The sequence below is a fragment of the Grus americana genome, chromosome 9 (genome assembly GCF_028858705.1).
Source record: "Grus americana isolate bGruAme1 chromosome 9, bGruAme1.mat, whole genome shotgun sequence".
In the NCBI taxonomy this organism is placed as follows: domain Eukaryota; kingdom Metazoa; phylum Chordata; class Aves; order Gruiformes; family Gruidae; genus Grus; species Grus americana.
The window spans coordinates 3,002,756-3,027,091 of record NC_072860.1 but is presented as its reverse complement, the minus strand read 5'-3'; the positions used below and the strand labels follow the sequence as shown (position 1 = coordinate 3,027,091).

Genomic DNA, 24,336 nt, shown 5'->3' with positions numbered 1-24,336 from the left:
AGCTCTCTGCTAAGTTGAATGCTGCTGCTCTAAGTTTCGGAAACGGAGGGGAGGCACTCTTAAAAGGCCCTGCAAATACACCTCCCTTACTTGTCTGTATCTATACAAACCCTTTTTTTTCTAAAGCAGCTCTTCAATAAAATCACTACTTCGTTCTATGATTTAATAATAAGTGCTTTTGCTGGATTTTGACTGATCTGCCCAATAAATATTAGCTTTGTAGAATATGACGCTTCTTTTTCAGAGCAAATTTCATTGGTTTTTGTTTTCCTTATCTAAACACAGTTGACACTTTCTCACTTTCAACATAATTCTCTTTTTGTGAAAACCTTTTGCAGTCAGGCTTTCAATTCCCCTCTCTCATGCTTTGCCTCCAGCCTCTATTTTTTAAACAGAAGTAACTGAAGAGCTCAAACTTCAAACACCTTCCAGTCAATAACACAGCTGAAACTGATACATCTATCTCTGAGGAAGTTTTCAGCTTCAGCAAAGCTGCCCATTTTGTCAAGATGACATTCAGAGGGAAAGACTTATGCACCACCTTTAACCCTTTCTCTTCACAAGCTAACTGCAAACCAGCATAAGCCGAAAGCTCGTTAGGTACTTTGACAGAAGTTTGTGTGACGTTTCTCAGACCGTAATTAACACCAGCCCTTTGCACCACAGATCCAGCTGCTCTTGGCTGACAAGACTGGGTGCTCCCCGTTTCTTTAATCAAGCCATTCATGTTAGCCATCTCAGAATGGATTTAAGAACATAACCTTTGGCTCCCGGTTCAGAAAATTCTGGTCATGATATTGTTTCTATTTCCTGATCCCATGTCTCTCAAGTCACAAAAGGCTTTCAAAGTTGGCTGCGTAAACATTTACAATGGAAAAACTTATGCAAATGCACATTAGTAGACATTTTTACAGCACCTTCCTTTTCTATAATCCCCACCATCACTCCATAAAAATATTTTGTGTACATACTGGTTACAAGGCAAATCAAAGGGGTCATACTAAAAACACTCAATGGAAGCAACAGTCTATTCTAGTAAAATGTTCCCTGACTTGCAACTTGGGCCCTCAGCCCATGCTACATGATTGCCCCTCCTTCCTCCTGCTTGTCCTAGCTGTTCATCTGCAGCCACCCTTCCTTGCTCTGCTCCCTCCAGAAAGACAAAACTCTTCCCCATGATATTACAAACATCTTAACAGGCGGGCGCAGAGGCTCTCTGCACTTTGTGAACAACCCCATTACCCTGCCACCGATCTCTGACAGTCCAACACCCACGCTTACAGGGCAGTTACCCAGCCTCATGCTTTTCTGCAGATGAATCCTCTGCAGCAGGGTGTGCTGTCACCAGAAGCCTGACCTCAGAGACAAGCAGTTAGACCATAGTTATAAACAGCACCACCACCTTTACCACTGCAAGAGATAGACTTTGAAAAAGAAACTACACTGACAAACCTGCCTGTAATTTTATGTGGGGTAAGGATGAAATACGTTTTATTAATCTGCTGCACAATGGCAGCAAAGAGGATCTGACAGGCAGAACAGAGTTCCACAGAGGCTCTCTTGATCTCTCCTAAGCAGAGAGCAACTGTCTTACCTCTCTGTAATGCAAAGTCAAATGCTTCAGACTTCATCTACTGACTTCAATCTCCTCTTGCCCCTGCACTCCTGCCTCCAGGAGTAACACCTGCCCCTCACGAACCCAGGGCAGGAGGCCCTGCACTCTGGTCCCCAGCTCCAACCCAGAACAGGCGGTCAGGGTGTTAACACTTCTCTCCCTATTTCCCACATGAAATATTTACCCCGTGAGCCACATTAATGATGCAGGTAGAATCACCGCTGTTCTGGGTGTACCACGCACAGCTCCAGGAATTATTTCAAGCCTTTTGCTGAATGGGACGCGGCATTGTACAAGCAGGTGGGTCAAACGCATACTGAATCAGAACAAGAGAAGTCCCTGGGAGGGTACCAAGCTCAGTACTTGAGTTGTTAAATGCTAAACCTGACCCAAGTTGTTAACAGGCTCAAAGAGGTCAAGAGGTTATTTTCTCTCAGAGCACAGCCACAATATCTTTGATTATTCTTTCCTTTTGAATCAGGGGCAGGAGTAGTATGAGCAGTACAGCAGTAAAATAACATGGGTTTGTTCAGCCTGGCTCTGCTCCCAACCCTTCCCTACGCTGTGGCCCAGTCAGGTGAGACCAGCCACGCTCTGATGTGGGCTGCACCTTCCCAGTGGGTACTGTGGCTGTTTGCCTCTGTGCTGGAGAGAGTGCGGGGGGTAACACCCTGCACGAACAGGGACAAAAGTGTCAGCGTGAAACGCGAGGTTGAAAGCTGTACTTACAGCACGCAGAGTGCATATGCTGAAGCAATTGATTCACTGGCCCGCACAAGGAAGCTGCCATCCTTGCCTACTTTGGAGAGCAGGTCTTCGGCTCTGGAGCGAGTGATGTTGCCGTGGTACCAGCACTGATCCATCGCTGGAGCTGGAGGAAACCCGAATGCCAATACAGGAGCTGCCAGAGCTGCCTGTGTGTCTGTCTCTAACAATCAAGCAGCTTCAGCTCACCAGCTTCCTGTTTCAATAGTACAGAGAGGGAAAGGAAACTCAGCCGCGGACAACTTCCTCAACTCAAACAGCTCAGAGAGTGAGCGTGACATGTTCCTGCAGCCCCCGCTCTCCCTCCTCATGCTGCAGCTGAAGTGACTAGCGAGGCCATGTTCCCTGCCTTTCCCTCCCCCTTCATCTCTTAATACTCTGTATCAAAAAGTCCCAGCTGGGGATCCCTTCTGCTCCCCCAACAATTCAGTCCCCTAGGCTTCGGTGGCCTGCCATCTCATTTACAATTTCTTGCCAGACCCTTTGAGTTTCCATCTTTTTCCTGTCTGTCCTACCCACTACAGGTGTCCATGGGGAATAAATAACTCCCAGACTGATCCAAAACACACTGTACTAATGGATATTTAGCACTGACTACCCCATTCCTGCCTCACATCTATCTAGGTGTGAGGAGGGAACTTTAAAGAACTGAAAAAAAAAAAAAAAAAAAAAAAAAAAAAAAAAAAGCCCTGCTCATGTTTCCATGCACAGAAGCAGACTTAGCAGCTGATTTGCTCTGGAGATTTGTGACCAAAGCTCCCTGCCAGCTACTGTGAGATGGATTCACAGATCTTTCCTACTCTAAATCCCCGAAGGTAGGATGGAGCAAAGTCATGTCTGGCAACCTGTGTCAGAGAGGGCAGAACTGGAGTTTTCACTTCCCCTTTCTTTGTCTGTACATCTGCCTCTTGTCTGTGCTATGTAGCATGCTCAGTGCTGCATCTCCAAGGCAGAGCAACGAGGGGCACGTTTGCAGCAAGCAAGGGCATCGCATGCAGGGGCACTGCCTGCATGGCAAATTTGGTTGCCCATCCTGTACCTCCAACCACCCTGCCTTTGAAGGCAGCACTTCTGCGTATTGACATTTGAGCTGTACCTAAAAGCAGGAGCTGAGCTGGGACTCTGTCTGGGACTCAGAGTACAGAGGGAAGGTCCCCAGGAAAGGCACAGACGCTGCCAGCACTACGCAACCCTCACCTCCTGGACCCAGGAGAAGTGCTGGAACCATGGTACCTGGATCACGTACAGAGTGCTGCCCCTGTAGGCAGCATGGGCAGCAAGGCAGGAGAGAGCAGCCTATGACTGAATTGGGAGAGACTAGAATTTCTGGGTATGGAGAGGGAGAGTGAACCAGTACAGCCCAGCATTCATCCCTGCCAGCCTGCCTTCAGTCATCCAGACATCTGCTCCGCAGCGTCCAGCTTAATCTCTGCCACTGAGATTAAACTGTGGGCACCAGCAATCCAAAATTGTGTGGCCAGCATAGGACCCTGCTAAATGGGCAGAACTGCAACGTGCAGGACTTCCTGGCCACGCTGAGCAAGCACTCTCTACCGACCAGCTGGACCTGCTCTTCAGCTTCACCCAGATCCGCATAGGGCTTTAGGAGTCAGGCTCCCATGGATTCAGGTGCTGAATGCCATGAAGTGGCTCTGCATGGACAGTAGCTGTAAGATCGTGTAAGCTAGAGTGGCTACAAACCCTATTGTCTCCACTGAGAAGAGTGTCTGCATATGGCAAATGGACTGTGCAGCTCCTCTGACATCCTGCCTGGCCATAGTGTGCTGCTGGCCTCACCTGTACCAGCTCCTTGGGATTTCTGATACTTACAGCAGCTTCTCGGGAGCACAGTTGCAGCAGGAAGCAGAACAGCTCTGAATGTCAAACTACCGCTTGATCTCACCATGCTCTCCATGCAATGGACCCATATGTCGACACAGAGATGACAGAGCTGCTGCACAACATGAGTTTTGCTGGAATGAAACTGTGTTTGGAGAGTTTCTCTACTGCAAGTTAACACAAGGTAACAGAGAGGTACAAGCCCTGGTTAGACCTCTGAGACTGATTAGCCATATATTTAACACTTAACTCCTGTCTGTCCCACCACCAATTTCAGTTTTTAGCAAGCTGCTGCTATTTCCTTCAGATGTGTGGATCCCCTGTCCAGCCACACACAACTCCTTGACTCGGAGACATAAACAAGGGGATGGGAACCAAACACGTGTGACAATTGCGGCAATAAGGCTGGTTTCTGTGAGCTTTTCTTGGTTCTAAAAGAAAGCCCAGTACAGCTTCAGCTGCTCAAAAGGTAAATCCCAATCCCCTAACATAAACAGCTCTGTGATCCCTAATGGCTCATTCGCAACACTGCCTGAAGAGGAAATGGTGTCTGTTTTACTTCTCATGGCGCTGGCATGTGAATTCTGCAGCGCTGGAGAAAGACCGATCCCTGCGTGGTCAGCTCACAAGCGCCTGCATAGCCTGAACTACCTGATTCCCAATGGACAGCAGTAACTTCTGTCCCACACAAAGACAAGAGTCTGTTCTGCAGCAGATACTTATACCACTCATTTTCTTTCCATTTGTGCCTATGGCAGAGAAGGCTGGTGAGTAGATCTGAGGAAGAAAAGATTAAAGAAGTTATCTAGAAGAGGAGCACAGTGATCAGCCAACACAGGCCTAAGGTTTTCAGAAGGAATAGGATGCGCTTCGAATAGTCTACACTGTCATCCCATAGTTGGGACAAAGCACCCAAACCTCGTAAAACAAAAGATTAATGGGTAGATCTGCAAGATAAATCTAACCCAGACTCAACAGAAGCTTTTAGATAACTGCAGCAGTGGTATTTCATTTAAATTTACTTGAGAGAATGAGGCCACAGGCAAAGAACTGGGACACGTTTTTGATGTTGGATAATCAAAAATTGCAGTCCTGGCAGTCTATGGACAAAGCAAACATTATTTTTCCCCACGTTAGGATATTATTCCAAGCTGTCTCTCAGACATTGCAACAAACGCTTCATCTAAACTGGGTTTGCAGCAAACAGATGTCCAGGTCATATTGTACCAACTAGCTGTGAACTCACCAGCCTGTCCAGGACCAGTGGATAAATAACGTCTGTGGCATCGTTCAAAATGCACATTGATCACCCAAAATCCCCACATATATCCAGCCTGTGCAGTGCATCAGCAAGGGCACTGCCAGGCTTGGTCAGATCAAAAAGTTGTCTATGCATTTTCATGCCATGAAACGAAAGTATTTCATAGTATGCCTGACGAGGGAAGTTAAGTCTATAGGACAGCAGTTAGCTTTGCTAGAGTCTAAATATAACATTCCCTCATTAGGCATCAGTAACAGGCTATTGGGCACAAAGGTGTATTTAGACTCTGGCCTACATCTAAAGAGCACATGAGTAATACCCACAACGTACTGGTTAGCTGAGCCACTCTGCGTTACTCCAGCCCAGCTTACTACTGACCTGTTGCTGGGGAAAGGCTCGGCAAATTACAGGTGTATTTGTGAAGGCCATGAGATGTCTTCACTCCCTTGGTACTTGCAGCCTCCACGTGCCCTGAAACAAACCTAAAGAGTGAGAAAAATCAGGGCCCCTTCTCCCACTGCCCCTGAAAGTCATCAGCAATAAAAGGCAAGGGGGGGGGGGACACTGAGCAAGCAGAGACTCACAGACCTGAGCAGCAACAGTGCAAAGGATCCTGCAGGACCTGCTAGTGTTCCCCAAAGGGGATGTGTTCTGAGAACGCTCTGGAAAGCGGGTATTTTTCTTTACCAATAGAGCAAACAAACATGTTTTCCTTGGAGCCATTCCACACGTGCACGCACACAGAATACAGCACGTAGCAAACAAGCACAGACTGGTTCATAAAGCAGAATTTTGTCCAGAGGCATGGGTAAAGCTTTCCTAGCTCCATCTGCTCTGACATGTCTCCCTTGATACACGTTCATTTCTGGTCACTCCCCTTGTCTACTGACTACGTAATGCCTCCTTTCAGATCACACCGTAGCCTCAGAATAGTCTCTCTCTCACCAAAACTGGGGCTGTTTCCTTCAGAAACCTGCTGAAAATCTGTCTATGTTGGAAAGCCTTCCCAGCTTGAGCACCCTCAAGCTGCTCTGGGCTTGGTCAGGTCCCCTTCCTCTGACACCTGTGCCTTTGCAATTTGCTGGAAGTGGGGTACGTTATTTGTTTGACACACTGCCTCATATGCCAATAATACTCTGTAATAACAACAGCCATGGTTGCGAGGCATTGGCTTGTCAGCAATAAGAGCAGTTGCTGTGTGGAGTTGCTTGTGTTAGAAAGACCAGCAAGTATTTCCCCTCCTGACTATAAATTGGGAGCTCCCTCTGCAGACCTGTCCTGATCCTGCAGTTTCAATACAGGCAAAATGCCATTTTTGCCACTTGCCCTGTCCCCAAACATGGGGCAGGGGGGATTCTGGTGTCCTGCATTGGTCCTCCTGTCACTGCCCAGGGAGAGCGAAGAGCTGGAGCACATGAAGCTGTGGTTTTCTTACACATAAGAAACTGCAGCTTCTTAGTGCACTGTAAGCAAAAGGGCAAATAAGCAAGAAGATACAGCATGAGAAGAAAGGAGAAGTTAGACAGAAGTCCCGGGGCCGTGGAGGGAAGAACTCAACGAGGCAACCACAAATCCACTGCAGAAGTGTGCAGAGAATATCCCAAGAGCATGGCATCCCATGGCCTCGCTGAAATAAGACAGCAAGCCCTGAAAGCTAGAGTTGCCAGCCTGCGCTATGCTGACTGCAAGAAGGAGCGTACCTAACCAAAGCCAAAGCAGATTTCTGAAGATAACTGCAGATATAGGGCAGTAAGCCCAGCGTCCTCTCCAGCACTTTCTCCACAACTTGCTAAATACAGCTCAGCGTAGAATTGCGGCCCTCTGTTCCCACACAGTCCCTGCACTGCCAGCGTGCACGTCCCTAATCAAGCTTATCAGAGACCACAAGGTGAGAGGCCCTATACAAAGGTCACGCTTGTTTTGAGCACGTGATGTTTAAGATGGCAGTCAAAGGGAAAAGTGAGAAGGGAGAACAGCCAACAGAAAACAAAACCAAACACATGCTCAGTTTTAGTATGTTTAATAGACTTTGTAATCTACAGACGCCACAAGCCAACGCCAAACTGAGGGTGCAGAAGGAGTGCAAAAAAACCCTTTTGCTGAAAGATGAGAAGTGACAGTGAGAAGAAGCATCAGCAAAAGTGGTTTTCAGAGGGATGCTGATGGAAAGGCTCAAGACTCAGCACTCTGATGGAAAGGCTTGCTTCAAAGTGAACATTACAAAGATTATCTCTTCACATTGTTGGTGAGTACCATACTCAAAGAGGCAGGAGAACAAGGGTGAGCCATCTGGACCAATCCCCATGTACTGCAGATCTGAATACGCACACAGGCCCTTGAAGAGGATGCTTGGTTTTGTCCAGTGTGCTGGATTTAAAGGGTTTTTGTTGAGGTAAATTCCTAAATCTCTTCGACCCTTTGGGTCTGTAGGATGAGAGTAGAGCAACCAACTATCTTGGCATCTGACATCAGAGGGAGGTGGGAAGGCAGTAACACTTCCATGACATCCAGAGGGAGGTTCTACCAGCATTTCAACCCGCTGGCCTCCCTCAAAGTCCACCCCGTGGTTGTAGCTGACAGCCTGGATTCTGGCTCCTCTGCTGCTCCTTGCATTGCAGTAGAGGACCTTTCTGCCACAGGTGTGCACCTCTGCTACCTGGCACTCCACCGCGCTCTCCTCCCCCACGAAGTTCCCCATCTCCCATGTCTTCCCATGGTCAGAGCTGATGAAACAGAAGGCGTGAGGGGTGGGATGTTGCTTAGGGTCCAAGATACGATAGGCATAGGCAGGGATCACAAGGCTCCGGGCCTCGTTGAGCAACTGTAATCCATGACCTGGCCCCACTGCAAAAGTGGCCCAGTTCTTGTACTCGGTGCTAATGGTACCATCGGTGACATCCTGGGCAGTGCTCCAGGTACGTCCTTGGTCCATGCTAGTGACGTAGCAGAGACGTACCAGGTTGATCTTTGTTCTGAGCTGATGCTGCTCAGAGATCTTCCCTGGGACAGCTATGAAGAACAGGATCAGTTTCCCTGAGACCTCATCGTAAACAGGACAGGGGTTCATAGATCGGTGGTCTTTCAGCTGCGCACTGACAATGGTCTCCATGCTATTCCACTGCCAGGGCCCGTGCAAAGGGAGACAAGAATGAAACATACTGTTACAAATAGATCCACATTACGGTGTAAGGATGCCTGGATAAAAGTTACAGAAGAACATGAGAAGAACAGAAGAGAAGCAAGTTAGTGGATGGAGCAAGAAATGGGAAGAGAACGTACTGGCATCACCAAATGTAAGTGAAAATTGTTTGGATGATGCAGTGCATGTGCACTTCACTTAATTCCTACTCACTGAGGAGCTGATAGCTCTGAATCTCAATGCAGCTGGTGTCTGATGACACAGTCTAAAAAAACTACAGTAGCTGAATTTTCAGAAATTCTCACAAATACGTATATGAGACATAGACATGCCTGATGGTAAAAGTGTACTGGAACAGATGCCATGCCGTGTCAGTGCTTCTTCGGAAGTCAGCTAGATAACCGAGCCCTTTTCAAGTATCCTGGGTGCTGACAAATTCCTTTTCATTCAGACTCCTATTTCTCCATTTTGATCCATGTGTGAATGGGCATCCCAGCCTACACTGAGACACCTTGCCAGAGATGATTGCATGGCTTTACACACACTGGTGTGGAAATTTGGACCACAAGTTGTCCGACACAGAAAATAGGTCGCAGAGCAGGTATAACTACCCTTCAAGCCCTGCCTTTCTTTAAATTAATAACACATAACACAATCACATTTCTAACACTAACAATACAATTAGAAAATTATTCCTACACAGAGTTATTGGTTTGGTAAAAGAAGCAGTATTTTCCAGTAAGATTATACTAATTACCTTTTCTACCCTGACTTGCTGATTACCCTTTTTGGTCATGGCTTATCTTTTCTATTCAACTAGTATTCATTTTTTTTGAATATTTAATATTTCCATTTTAAGAAACGTTAGCATGTGAGCACAAATGACTAAGTTTACGGCAAACTGAGCCCTGAATTATAGGGGCTTACACAGGATGTTACCTGAATGGCATGACACTGCAGGTGCGCTCAAGAGGCTGCTTCTGCTAGGCAGACTCCAGCTCTTAAAGAGTCTATAATCTAAGACAACTAGTCACCAATGAAGGATTGGAATAGAAAAACATAATGACTTTTTTTTTTTCTCCAAGACATTAATGCATTTGCAAATGCAAAAAATTATTATAAATAGAGTATCCACCACCCCCAGTCACCCAGCGAGATAACTGTTAATAATAACTGGTGGATTAATAAGGTAGCCAATTCACTGGCACAGACAAACCAGACGACACTCTTTTGCGTGGGGAGACTAGCTGTTCTCAATTGTTTTTTAAACCAGAAATTAGTCCTAAGAAGATGAATTAAAAAAAATAGTCACCGATTGCTAATTCACTCCTCCCTGTCCCTGTGCCACTCCCCATTTCTGCATCTCCTCCACATCTTTGCTGTCGCAACAGGGCTTTTGTCCCATCTCTCTCTGCTTCCCCAGCTCTGCGATGATAGGTCAAAGCCATCCACAGAAAATCATCTGCTCCTGCCCCGCATTAGTCCCCCCCCAACAGCTGCCTAGTCGTGGGGTTGAATCCCAGCAGTTATAATGACACATGCATTACTTACAAGCAGATTCGTCTCCTATAAGTGGGGAGAAGGAGAAGCTGCCCTCTCCCTACAGCAAGAGGACAAACACATTCAACTCATTTGGGGACAGGGGAGTAGTACAGGTGGGCAGTCTCACCCATTTTCTCCCCACACTGGTACCTGAACGTGGTGCATGGTTGGGTCATATATGCCTCTGCGCATCGCTATTAGCTTGGCATGTTCATCCACCACGTCCTCTCGTTCCTCAGCAAACGCCAGGATGATGCTGAAACGTGGCAGGTAGAGAAGGGCTGGAATTCGATAGCTCCAAGTACCATTCTGGAACAACGTCTCTTGCTTCAAGACAGGAAATGAAGCCATCATGCTAGAGGGAAGAAGACAAAAATGCATTGCATTTTGACCCACTCTTAGCCCTGCAAAATGTGATGGGGCAGAGCCCACCACTTTTTGCCCTCCCTGCTCAGTGGAAATTGTCCCACGTTGAAACATAATTTCTGCTGCTTGCGGCTTTGTCTTTTTCTTGTGCTTTTCCACAGAGAACCCACGTGTTGCATACTAGCTGGCAACACAGACCAGACTTACCCCAGGAACAGCCTGGTTGATCTTACTGGAGTGACGTAAGGTAAGCACACTAAATACAGTTAATGAAAAAGCTGTCTGTGGTTTGTTTTTTCTTTTTAATTAAATTCACAGGCTGGGACTTTTGTGGGTTTGCTTTGTAATTCAGAAGACTGTTGATAATCAAACATTATAGTATTTTCCCTCAGAAGGCCATTACTGTCTTTGTTGACGGTGTTTCCAAAACCCAGCACAGAACTTCTGCTTTGCCAAATACGAGCTTAAAATCCCGTATAAACGACACACTGAGGCAATTCCTGACTCCAGCTGCGCCCCTATTTCAGGATTGTAAGCACTGAGCATGAAAAGAGAAGGAAAGAGAACATATCTCTCCTTGTAAGATTAAAGAACGGTCTGAATGGTGTCCCACCGCATTGGGTGGGACTTCAGGCCAGGCAAAAATCTTGTGGTCTGTACAGTGACTTAAAAGCAATATTAGGAATGCAAATATAAGGGGGCATTTAGGGAAGCTGCTTCTATGAAACTGGTCTGTGCTATGCCCCCACATAGTCTCTCCTCCTCTCCTCAGACCCACTCAGCCCTCTGTCCTCTTACACCAAGCCTCTCCTATGAACTCATTTACTCTGGTAAAAACCCACTGGCTCGGGGGAATTATGTCTGAGAAAAGAGGAGAGGGAAAAAAAAAAAAAATTCTGACATTATACACCAGAAACTGAAGGCCTGAATATCCTCTGCTCAGTAGAGAGGGGAAAAAAAAATAATCTAGCCTTAGATCTCTGACGCATTGAGTGGGTAGGATGGCAGGGAGAAGATGACAATACACTATGAGTAAGAAATTCAAATGCCTCCTACCTCAGCTGAGGCAAGACTTGCTGCGCTCTTCGTTGAGGATTCTCCTATTTACCTAAATCTTGGAAAGCGCTGGAGTGGCTATTGGCCATGTATCAGATCCTTATGTTTTTGAAGTCTGTCTTGATAATTCAGGACCAGAGGGAGGCAAACTGAAGATTGCTTATGCAGCTGCAGAGTGCACGTATCTACCTGGAGAATAGTTTCCACTCTTCCGTATTACAAGAGAGAAGATTATATTAGCCAGCATAACTAACATAGACTTGGTTAAACTTTTTTTTTTTTTTTTTTTTTACAGTGCTGATTACTGAGTTAGGACAGCACAGATAAACTAAGTTCATCCTCCTCAGACAGGACCATCACGTTATGCTCTATCCAGATCCATAGCTAGGCAGTGAGTACTCAAATATTCCCTGCTTTCACTTTCCAGATGCTATTTAATATCAGTGAGATTTTTGAACTCACAGCACTGATCAAAAGGGTCTGAACAGTGCTGTTTTAGCTAAAGCCAGCTGTACAGACCCCAGCTATCCACAGCCCCATTGCCGCTCAGATGCACAGCCACGGGAGATAGAAGCCTATCTCCAAAGGATAGCTGCTTGCTCCTCGCTGTCACTGATGATACGGCAGTCTGAGACACGGCAGCAGCAGCACCGCTACTATACAGAAACGTTACCAGAATTTGATTGCAGCTATCCATGCAACAACTTGAAGAAAATAGGAAGACCTTCCTAGAACAAATAACTGTGCTGTTCACTACTTACCAGCATGGATCTGGCTATTTATATAGACCACAGTCGTGGCTGTGTTCTCATGGCTCCTGAAACAGAAGCTCACTAGAGTGCTTCCAGACTATTTAAAGAGAGATTATTTAAAGGGAGATTAGTCAGCCTGTCTAGTGCAGCACAGGTTCCCTAGCATTCCTGCTCATGATGCCGTTCTGATATTGCAATCCTGCTTCAGGGCAGGGCAAGAAGGCCAATTAAAAAAAAAAAAAAAAAAAGAAAGAAAACAGAGAGAGGGAGATCTGTGCTGCCCCACAAAGCCCCCTATACAAAGCCAAGAGACCATGGGAGGCTGTGCTGCAGCAGAGTTCCTCCCGTATGAGCCTGTCATCTGCAGACATCTCTAGGCACGCTCTTAGCCCCTCCGTGAGATGCGCAGTGTGTGTGTTACAACACTCTTCCTCTTATTGTCACATGGGGATTGAGGGAAGGTGGGATGTTAAAAGGCTGGGAATAGCTGCCATAGAAACAAGCCTGAGGTTCCTGGACACAGCACCCGCAACTATAATCAAGGAAAATACTAGAACCAAGTGACTCTTCCATCTATTCGGAGACTAAACAGAGATATGTGCAGTGTGTGTGTATACACATATACACACATTTGTATATATATATACTCCCTACACACAGTGTGGGTATTATGTCTGTATGCATATATATACACATACACACTATGTATCCATCTGCAGAGAAACTCTTCCATCCTTTTTTAAACACACTTAAAGTCAGTATTCAGTGTCTTCTACCTTCTCCCTCATGGAGCCTCAAGTAGAGATTGAGTCACAACAGTTCTAGTTTCACACAGAATTGAAAATGCAGAATCTTTAAATAAGCTTAAAGTTCTTAATATATATTTAGAAAAAATAGTGCTGCTTTAGTTACTTCTCCAGCCAATTAAAATTGATTTTTCTCTTGACCTCTACCCATTTTCAAAGGCAAAAATCACTATCTACACTCTCCTGCATAAAAGAGAAATAAAATTAGCAAATCATTGACAGGTCAGCAAATTATCAACAGGACAGCCACATGAAGAGCATTCAAAAGCTCTAGCACCACACAAATTCATATCATACATGCCAGTCCCTCTGAGATTAAACTGCCAAGGGATGCATGCATCCATGATGCTACTTTGTTCCTAAACCCTACTGAAACAGCACTGGCTGGCCAGCAAGGAAGAAGGTAACGGTGATGCAGCCACCAAGATCTAAGGACATTGGCAAGACCAAGTTTGTTAGACCACGGCAATATCTTCTGAAATACCAAGAGCTATAACTGGAAAAAGACAAACTTCGGGGAACACAAAGGCCTGAAATACAAGCAGGAGACTGGAGAGCTGTACACAAACCAACAACAATTGCTCAGACCTGTATCAATTCAGTCACCCTGGAGAGAAAAGTTAGCTGTAGCTTTGTGAGGTAAAGGGGTGAGAAAGGGGAAATGGAGTTTGTACAGTTACTTTTTCCTAGGAGAAAAAGAGGTAGCTGGTAACCTCTTCCCAGATGACAGAGATGGTAGAGAGGAGAAGGGAAATTTATCATGTAGCCATTAAGCCAGTATTCCCTTCTGCATTTTGGCATTTATTGGAGTTTCGCATTTTTCTGAGGCTTATATTTGAGAAGTGTCCTGTTCAGGGAGACTGATGTTTACCTGCAGTTCTTCTCGAAGGCACCAGGGAAGCTGCTGCACTGAAATCCAGTACCTCACCTCCAGATGGAACTGGGCAGAGGCACAGTGAAAACACATAAGAGAAAGGGGGAGTTAAATCGGAGGAAACCATTACTCATAGTTTGCAAGTTATACAGCTGTAATGATTTCCAAAGCAGAGACTGCTTCCAGTACACCAGAAAAGTCAAAAGAAATAACAGTTGTCAACAAATGAATTGATGACAGATCTGATGCCTGGAGGGATTCCAAGTTGCAGTAAGGGATAGGTGCTGATAGGCACCAGGAGAGGATCCTTGTTCCTTCCACTTCTGTCCTTCAAGGCAGCTCACATGGACTTGCCTATAGAGCAGGATGAGCCCTTGCATGTTTATTTGCTCTAACCCTCTCCAAGAAAAGTGACTAAAAAGGATAACATTTCCACTGGCCTCGGCTTCTGTAAAACCTGTCCTTAACATGTTCAGATTCAAGCTGAAATGACAGTATGTCTTTAAAAACAAACAAGCAGAAATGAGGTAATATGCTGAACCCCATCCTTTGGTCCTCGTCAGAGTACTCTGTGCAGGAGGCAGCTTGTTCTTGAAGGAATTCAGATAGATCCCAAACAAACTCATCCAGGGAGGTTTTTGGGGGAAAACACAAACAAAAAAAACCCGAAAGAGTCACGTGCAAAACCCAACTAAAATTCTGCTTTTCAAGGCAAGCACAAGAATCCAGGTCCAGTTGTTCCCTACTCAAGATCAGACCTGGACTTACAGTGTTTTCCAAACTTGTAAAAGTCAGCTAAGTGCTATGCTGAAATACATTTCTTCTTTCACTTAAAGAAGACATTTCCATTGGCATATTGCATAGAGGGGGGTCAAGAGTAGCCACGTTCCAGCTGTATAGGGCTAAGAAACAGGAGACCCAGTTTGCTTCTAGAATACTTGCTGCACAGTGTATTCTTGTGTGCAAGCCTTTCCTCCTAGCTAAACAGTGTGACTGTGCCTATTTCTGCCAAAGCCCAGCATCAGACTGCTTCATCTCCAGCCTTCTTATGTACCTAGACCAGATCCTACAGTAAATCTAGGCTACAGGATTTCTTAACAAGCCAGACAGCACACATTTATTTAGTCCAATAAATTACCCTTAATGTAAAGTCAGAAAGGAGAGTTATCAGAGAGACCTGTCAAACAATGAACTTTAAACAAACTAAACCATTCAGAATTCAAAACTGAAAAGGCACAAAACTGGAATAACTTTAATCCAGCAACCAATTGGATTAAACTTTTTAACCACACTAGAAACAGAAAGTTTTTCTTGTGGTAAAAACTTCATACCACACTTACAAGGGGATTTTCAGCTGCCCCAGTACATGCTTTCCTGAGTAATCAACCAAGTTCTGCTTTTAACATGCTGTGGCTCAGCCTGGCAGTAGCTCCTCTGCCTTAAAGTGCAGGTTTTCTTAGCACTAGAGAGGAATTACATGAAACAGCAGTATTTTTCTTAGCATATGCTTGGTGGAGGAATAGACAAACTGCACTCCTACTTGAGCCTACAAAATGTTGTATTTACCTTTTTAGTTCCTAGCAACATCCATTGTTATAAAAAAGGTGGGGTTTTTTTTAAAAAAAAAAAAAAAAAAGAAATACCTCTTTCACTCTGTGTCTCCTGGAAGTCACGTCAAAGGGGGGGAAAAAACCCAAACAACAAACCAAAAAGCACTCCTATTGGATTAGATAAAAGGGAGGCTCACGACACTTACCAACTAGGTTCCAACCTGCAAAATTATTTATATTGGCAGCAACGTCAGCTGTCTCGGATCCCCAAGAAAGGCTAGCAGCTGGCATATATACATAAGCTGACATTTAAATAGCAAACCTGTTTTGCATATAAGGGGAGGTTCCATGTAAGCTGGACAAGCACTAGGAAAGACTTTTAAATTATCATAGTAATTAAACAGCATATTTCTACCTGCATGGATTGACAGCGCTGCAAAACAGCTGTTGTTTCTAATGGTTATACAGTTCAGCGCACTGTCGCATTTCTTGGTCCTTTTGTCCCCTTGTGCTGAGGAGGGGAAAGTTCCTCTGGTCCCAGCGTGCAGACTCCCAGTGCTTCCTCTCAGAGCGCTCCTGAGCTCTGGGAAAGTTTGCCAAAAGAACCCAAAAAATGGTTATAACCAGCAGGTGATGGTGCTGTGATAATCTGACATATCCCTCTGCCGGCTCCGTGCACCTCCAATCCATCAGCGTGCTGTTTCTGGATGAAGAAATGGGTTAACAGCAGAGTCCCCAGGCAGTGGTACAGGAATGACATGCTGGTGCATGCAGACGCAGCTCCCAGCAGCCTCTCTGGAGGGGTTACCAGTGCCAAACTATCCCAGCAGCTGCAGTCAATGAGCTAATGGGGAGAGTCAGGTAAAGGAACAGAGGGGAGAGTATGAGCCCAGGGTCCCAGGTGAGGAAGAAGAGGATGGCATTACCCCTTCTCCTAGCTGTGCCCTGGCTGGCTTAGAGACAGCACCTGCAGCTCCTGGGAGTACCCAAGCAAATGATTTCACGACTACCTTGTGCTAGTGATCTAATGTGCTGCTGCTGTCGGAGATGAACTTTCCTATCCCATTCCTTGCTGTTTCTTTTGCTTCCCCCCTCTTCTCTGCTGTGTTTCCATTGCTGCCATTAATGCTTCTTGTCTCTGAAGTGATCTGAAAACATGCATATAATGATCCTGCAAACAGATCTTGCTAATAATGAAAAAGGAGGAAGAAAAGTCTCCTCATTTGATGGAGTTGTGGTTGATCTGTGCAAGCCAAATAGGGAGTTGCAAAGGTGTGGATTTACAACCAATCAACCAAATTAATGTAATGCTTCTGTGTTACTATTTTTCCTCTCTCTTGAGCAACTCTGTATCCCTTCTTGTGCCAACACTGATGCTCATCTTACCTTGGCAAGCCATCAGAGGATGTCAATCCGGCAGAAAACTACTCCATTAAAAAAAAAAAAGTGAACAGTTTTCTGCTAGGTCATTCTCCTGGACTGCGTCAGCAAGAGTCAAACAACCAGGAGGATCTGCAGCAGGAGAGGGAGTAGAAGCATGAAGCTGTTGACAGGAGGAGCAGACTCACTCTCTGACTGGCAGCTAGCCATTACATCAAATTAGCTTTAGTTTTACATCGTAAAACCACACCCCTTGTTTACGAACCTTGCCTAACTGGGCAAGTATTGCCTTAACTGAGACATGCAAGAGAAGCCTGAGGGTATTTGTATCTCACTGCTTTACCTGGAAACAAACAATAGTCAATGCAAGGAAAAGTCCCTCCAGAGACAATGGCATCAATATCCACCAGATAATAACTTTTAACAGTGACTCCTGGAGAAAATCCAGAGTCAAGTAAACCAGAAGCAATTAAGGAAGGAAGGGAGACACTAAAGATGCTGCTAAGGTGCAGTCTGCCACAAGGCCAGACATGAATGATTGCTTTATGAGTTTCTTCACCTTTTTTCTGCTCCCTGGCTAACAGCAGTGTTACTCAGGTGGTGTTCTGAGTCACACACTTCACTTCTGCAGCCAGACAATATATAAATGCCCGTTTGTTTAACAGAAATCACCTTGCCCAGCTGCACCTTAAAACTGGTTTTCCATCCCTTAGAGTGGGAAGTCCTAAACGTGGCTTGCTGTGGTGGCAATGGTTCCCTGCTCTACGTTGGCAGCATGCATGTGGCAGAGCGGCCGTGCCTCTGGCTACCTCCCATCTCCCCTTACCATACCGCAGTCCTCTATCTGCAAAAAAACCTCCTTCATGATAAAAAAAAAAAAAGTACTTTTTCCAAACAACATGTTGTGTGCTGCAACTGTTTTATGAAATCATTCCTTGCTAACTATCAAAAAATGGATGTCTCAGTGTAGACGTGCTAGGTTTGATCCTCCCTCTTTCCTTTTAGTGTAAATCAAAATCAGTGTCACCAGTGAAGTTTAAAATGGGTATAGGTCTGAGGAGAATCAGGGTCTTCACTTCTATTGTTCCACGCTTACTTCATTGCCCTTATAGCTGATTGTTGTAATGAAAACGTTTTTAAAAAGGTTAAAAAATGCAAATGGGGTGTGTGGGTGCATTAATAAGAGGATATAAAAATAATGCAGAAGATAATATAACGACAGAATACTGAACAATGGAGCATTTGCATTTGGAGGACCATATTCAATTTCGGGTGCCACCTCTTAGGAAAGATATAGCAATAGCTGCAAATGAAGGCTAATAAAAAGAATTCTGAAGCTAATGCTCGTGAGCATATGTGAAAAGAAATCAGTAGGAAAACAAGAGAGGTTACATTTAATGAGCGATATCTAGTCCGTTAAAAATTATCAATGTATATTTCCCTTGCAAAATGTTCAAACCTGAATCCACTGATTCCTTACACTATTAGAAAGGCAAGCCTGGCTCAGGTAATTCAGTATTTTTGCTATGCTATACAGTGTAGCAGCTGTCGTCAGGCAGCTATAGTTAAAATCAACAGGTCTTCTATGGAGTCAGGCCATGCAAGAGAGCAATTACACGGTTTTGCAAATTTTCAGTTAAAACACTATGGGCTTCTCTCCAGACATTAGGGAATATGGTATAATTTGTGCAGAATATAAATCCTATAGACTGGGGTCTGACCGAAAGTCTACTCTGTCAGGGGAACAATAATGAACATAACATAAATGCTAATGGCAGAGCTCTTTGGGAAACAGGGTTCACTGGACAAGGAAACATCCACCATTTTCTTTTAATTCCAATTCTAGTTAAGGAAATGAGCCTTTGTGCACATTTGAAAGCAGCACCTCACTATCCTTATCAGCTGTAAGAGCAATGCATATGAAGAGCAGGTAGTCTTTGGGTTCGTATGATTTCACACTCTATTGACTCCAGTTAAGTTACTCTTGATTTCCAGCAGGAGGAGTAAGCAAAGAATAGTGCTGCCGGTGTTTCTTTCCCAGTAAATAATAGCCTTTTTAAACTTATTTCCTCTCCTCGTGCAAAGAATTGGGCAAAACCCAAAAAATGCTCCCTCAACCTAAAGGAAAACAACATCACTCCATAGCAGACCTTCTGACACTCCATGGTGAGTTGTGGGTTTGTCACAGGGAAGTTTCCTTACTCTGTGAGAGACAACGTCCAATAAACAGCCTGCTTATGATACACATTACACCATTTTTCCATTTACTTTGCCCATTTGGAACAGAAAAAAACCCACAAAACTATTTTTGTAACAAAGTGAATGACACAATCTATGGGAAGCAAAGGAAAAGAGGTGGTGAGATTTACATACAAAAAGGGGATTGTAAAAGCAGGATTTACTTAGCCCTCAAAATAGCAACACTGGGAAGGACTCACTGGAGCAATTTAATGACTGGAAAATGCAATAAAACCGGAGTCCCTTGCTTCACGTACTCTGCCAGTGCTGGGACGCTCAGATAAGCAAGTCTGAAGCACAAGGCTAGCTAGATTCACCCTGGAGTGACTCTTGCAACAGAGAGGAGCCCAAATTCCAGCACACCCCTCATTTCAGTGTCCTGCTAGCTCACAGACTGGGAGTGCACAGGTCCGATGGTGACCTTGATTAATCATTACAGGATTAATTGCTGACAGCTCTCTATGCCAAGGCCAGGCCCTCAGCTGATGTAAAGGGACACTGACATTGGTGACCACGAAGCTATGATGACTGACCTCAGTTTAACCAAAGCTTTACATGATGAACATTTGGCCTTCTATGGAGTAGGCTGGGCGCACAGCTGCATTTTGAAAGGAATAGGATAACATTGTGACCAATTAAAATATTTTGAGATGAACAAGGAACTTGGCAAGTTCAGTGAACTTCCAAAAGAAAAAAGAAAAAAGAAAGGAAAGACTAGCATCAAATTCAGCAGGCGATATGATACTTTTTGTAAGAGTCATTCAAACTGCAGGCTTAAAAAATACCAAGGAGTTATCCAAGGATAAGGGAAAACTTCTCTCCTAAGTATAGCACTGCATAGGTATCTACAGGAATTACAGGCTTATTTGTCTTCCTTTGAAGCACTGGGCCCTAAGCTGCCCGCAGAAAAGGGACAGTCAAATAATAGCAAGCAAGCCCAGTGGAGAGAACAACAAATGTAAGCACAACCTGAATAAGAAATCACAGTATTTCGAGGGCGAAAATTATCAGGCATTTGGATGAACAGATCCAAAAGGCCTTAAAATAAAACCAGGCTGGCTCTGCTATATCCACCCCAGTGCCCAGGTATGTGAACACACATGAAATTAAAAAAAAATGGCAATCTAAATATAGACATAAACATTTAGGTCTTTTCATCTCAAATGGCTGTAAATAATGCAAAGCAAGAGCAGTTTCTCAGCCAGTGGGCCTTAAAAGTGTAAGAAAATACTATTTACTGTTTCCACTTATTTGAGTTTGCAGATTTGGACCAAAGTTTCACCCAGTTGTTAAAGATTTATACGGGACGTTTAACAATGCCCTGTCATTAAGCCTTTGGCACAAGCAGTGCAAAGGACATTCAGGGCATATTTGTACTAACTTATCTGGGTAAAGGGAAAGCTGTTCCTTTAAACTATGTTTGCTGTGACTCTGGAAACTGAGCAAACAAAGTCTGAGGGAAACTTCACTCATAAGCAGAACTGACAGAAGGTACAAGGACTGAAAGACAGGGATCTTCTGTAGGACATACCTGCCTCTGGATTCACAACTGAATTGCAAATCTCTAACAACTTGGGGGAGTTTAGACCAGACTCGTTGGACATACCTCATCCCATGGCAAATGAGAGACTGGTTCAGCCCCAGACTGCCAGGTGAGTAAAATTCTATTTGCGGGGGGGGGATGCTGGAAGATGTGAGGAAGAAACCTCAGGCCACAAACAAAGGCACAAATCCAGTGCTCGAGAAAGAACCGACTTTGCTCTTCAAACAAAATCACACTGAAGGAGTCCTGTGCAACCCAGACAGATCACAGCCATGACACTGTTGAAATACTGGCTGACGGGGAGGAGAGACTCCATTGGCACAGCTTGACAGGCATAAAAACCACCGCAGGGAGGAAGGCTAGTCAGAGAGGAGACCCAGCCTGCACAGAACGGGCATTAATATGACCAACTAAACAGCAAATATCCCCCAAACCAACCAACCAACCAACCAGTGTGTCTTTTTCCAGGGGCAGGACACGTTGTGATTTTTCCTGGCAAATGTTTATGTGTGACCTTGCTTTAAAAAAATATATAAATAAAATAAAGACAGGAAATATGAAAAACAGCCTGTTTTCCTCCTAATGCCAGGCTGATCCTTCCCCTTAGCCGATCTTTCCTTTTACTCTCAGGAGACCAATCGCTGTGTATTCAGTATAGCTGTGAACTCCATCCCAGCAATTAGGTATATTTTTAAATGCACAAAGTAACCAGGGACTCAAATCTCATAAGAACAAGCTAGTTCTTGAGATATTAAACTATTAACAGATTCAACCGTTACAGTGAAGCTGCCACTTCCAGATCTAGTTGAAAGTAGGAAATTGCACTAAAATAACAAAAAGATTTTAAAACATTTCGCTGAACTTGCCAAAAGGACTAATTGGCTGACATTCATTTTAAGAGATGGAGAGAAATTTTATTTAGGTCTGATTTTCTCCAGACTCCAATTGGGACTGATAAATCCAATCCGCTCTAAGACCAACTGTAAATATAGGAGTATGTGTGAAATGCCACAGTAATTGCCAGAAAAGAAGCACCCAGAGACAAAACCCCCATCGTCCCACACTGCCATAATTTAGAGAGGACATTTGCAAGACAATGGAAAATGCTTTAACTATATAATTACCATTATCTGTCACTGAGTATGTGGTCAATGCCTGGGGTTTTCACTCAAATTCTCCTTTTGGAAGTAGCTTGTTCTATAGGCAATTATATCATAATTTATACCACAACAGTGCCTGGAGGCAGTATTTCACGTTTCCAAGCAGCACCCCATGGAAGCAGCCCCATTGATCTAAAATAAGAAAAATTGACAAGACTCAGTAAAACCTAAGACAATCTAGAAACCTCGTCTCCTCCCTGCCTTCTCTTTCCGAGCCAAAATCATCTTTGAAACAGATGTCTATGAATAAATAGGTCTAGCAGGTTACTCAATCTGCAAAACTTGGGCTTTGCTGTTCCAAAAGGGAGAAATTTCTGAAACAATGACCCCTTCTTAGGAGAAACTGCAACCAGCTCAAATAAAAGTTAGGATGAGCAACAGGGACACTGAGGAACTAGAAATATAAACAAAATGCCTGCTTTTTACCCAGGGACAGAAATGTAGGAAATATGCAATGAAAAATAACCAAAAAAGAGAGAATACCCAAACTGGTTCATTTTTTTCTTTAATTACAGTATTGTCCAGAGCTCTTTTGAGCCTGTCAGGCTATCACATGTCATGCTCTGAGTTCCTGCTCAAGTAACTCAGAAGAAAAAAAGACTACGGGAGAAATACGGGAGTATTCATAAACTATAGTATACCACTCCCAGTCTAGAAATGGGGAACCAAGACCCAGGGAAATCCCTGTCATGGTCAAGATTGCCCAGGGAACTGCAGCAGAGCTGAGAAATGAAATCTGCACTCACAGGACCCGATTCAGTGCCACAGCCACGAGATTCACTACCCTCATCCCAGCCTTCTTTCTGTGCTTAAAAACTGGGGATGAAGAGGAGGGTAACAACTGCTAATGGAAGGAAAGGTATGAAAGGGAAAGTTTTGCCAGTCTTTCGAAGCACTTGGGTAAAGTGGGCTACAGAACTATGGTTTAGGAGACCATGTCACTTGTTTGACAAAAAAATTGAGATTTCCTGTGGATGCACATGCATCCAGAGAGCACTGCATGTATGCCTGTTTTTCTACAGTGCAACACTGTCTAGTGCTGTAGCTGGCAAAATGGAGGCAAATGGGGGGAGCTTCTGGTTGTGATTGCCTAAACTGTGAGCTAGTGCCTCAGTCCTAGGACAGAAGAGTCTGCTCTGCATTGGGAGCAGTCGTCCTGCAAATCTTCCCTTCCTGCCTGGGTCCAGGATCTTCCCCTGGAGCTAAAAAGAGCCCTTCTGGAGGGGAATTTTGCATGACTGATGCTGTTTGCTGCAGTTTCCAGAGTTGTCTATCAAGTATTTTTCCTGAGTTACTAAAGACACGTGCAATCAGTATAACAGGCTATAAGAATAGTATCAGCTTATGTCAGGTTTGAAATTAGCTTGATGCAGCTGACAAGGCTAGCCTGGCACAGCAGCACTCCAAACTTGCCTGGCATTTCAAACCAGTAGAAACCAGTCTAACAGGATTCTGATGTCTTATTGACTTCTGGCTCCCTTGAAGCTACAAGTTTGCAAGCAGATTCACCAAACAGGCACTCTTTGGACCCTCCACCCAATAACCACTGAGGGAGGAAAAACTGAGAGCTCTACTATTCCTCGATCAACAAAATCAGCCCTCTTCTTTCCCTGCTTCTGTGTGGAACCTTCAAATAAAACCCCCCTTGGAGTTCTTACCTCTCTGCAGTGTAAATAACCACCCATGTTCATTTCTTCCATAACAAATGTCTCATAAGCAACCAACAAATCTAGAAATAGAAGTGGAAATCGTTATAGTTTTCCCCAAGAGAAGCACAGGTGGCATCTGCCCCAGGGACACTGGGCCTGTCTGCTTACTAACGAGTCTCTCTTGAAAAGCTTCAGCCAAAATACCTGCTAACCTCCTCTTTTAAGTATTATTGTATGCTTGCATCATACATTGGTATCTCGAGCTTTGAGGCTATGTCCTGTGATTTGCACCTAGTCCTGAGTTGATAGTCACATACTCCCCCCAGTCTAGGAGATGCAGTGATTTAGTTTTTAATTATTCACTTACCTTCCAGGGATAAGCCTGGAAAACCTCATGAGTTTTAGACCACAGCTACTTAGCAACAATTTCACTATATCTTCTAAGCAGAAAAAAAGGAATGGGATGGCGCCACAGGCAATGACATTTCATAATTAGCAGGAAAAAGCAAAGGGGGCTTCCTCTAGAGGCAGAAGTTCTTGTTAGTATATAGACGTATGTCAGAGATGTCAGAGGAAAAGGATGATTTTTATACCTTTTACTTCTCAAGATTCTCTCAAAACCTTCAGGCAGGGATGTACTTTCACCATCGCATATGCACTAATTTAAGAAAAGGAATAAAAATAAGGTCAGGTTTTTGTTTAATTAGTTTTAAGAGCTTATAATGAAAACCAGAAGGGCTTGTAGATTTCCACTTCTGCTCTTCTGCATGCTTTAAAAATTAGGTTGACTCTCTCTACACA

The 24,336-nt window shown here is 44.4% G+C and overlaps 3 protein-coding genes across 5 annotated transcripts in view; 1 reads left to right on the top strand and 2 right to left on the bottom strand.

Annotated features, from left to right (window-relative positions):
- The window catches only part of INPP5D (inositol polyphosphate-5-phosphatase D), a 56,791-nt gene extending 52,437 nt beyond the window's left edge, over window positions 1-4,354 (bottom strand). Inside the window, exons 1-2 of the mRNA XM_054835717.1 lie at window positions 4,211-4,354; window positions 2,345-2,576 (exon numbers count right to left, since the gene is read on the bottom strand). Of these exons, the coding sequence (XP_054691692.1) occupies window positions 2,345-2,478 (134 nt within the window). The 5' untranslated portion in view covers window positions 2,479-2,576; window positions 4,211-4,354. The remainder of the gene's footprint in view (window positions 1-2,344; window positions 2,577-4,210) is intronic.
- Window positions 4,355-4,946: 592 nt separating this feature from the next.
- The window catches only part of NEU2 (neuraminidase 2), a 35,947-nt gene continuing 16,557 nt past the window's right edge, over window positions 4,947-24,336 (bottom strand). The window contains exons 3-6 of one of the 3 annotated variants that reach the window (XM_054835787.1): window positions 10,312-10,516; window positions 7,734-8,598; window positions 5,859-5,962; window positions 4,947-4,996 (exon numbers count right to left, since the gene is read on the bottom strand). In XM_054835787.1, coding sequence (XP_054691762.1) covers window positions 5,919-5,962; window positions 7,734-8,598; window positions 10,312-10,516 — 1,114 coding nt within the window. In that variant the 3' untranslated portion in view covers window positions 4,947-4,996; window positions 5,859-5,918. Of the gene's footprint in view, window positions 4,997-5,858; window positions 5,963-7,539; window positions 8,599-10,311; window positions 10,517-15,658; window positions 15,679-24,336 lie in introns of those variants that run through there. The other 2 variants (XM_054835788.1, XM_054835786.1) reach the window with 2 other exon arrangements.
- NGEF (neuronal guanine nucleotide exchange factor) overlaps window positions 20,647-24,336 on the top strand; it is a 52,661-nt gene continuing 48,971 nt past the window's right edge. The window contains exon 1 of the mRNA XM_054835782.1: window positions 20,647-20,835. The gene's annotated coding sequence lies outside the window, so the exon portion shown is untranslated. The remainder of the gene's footprint in view (window positions 20,836-24,336) is intronic.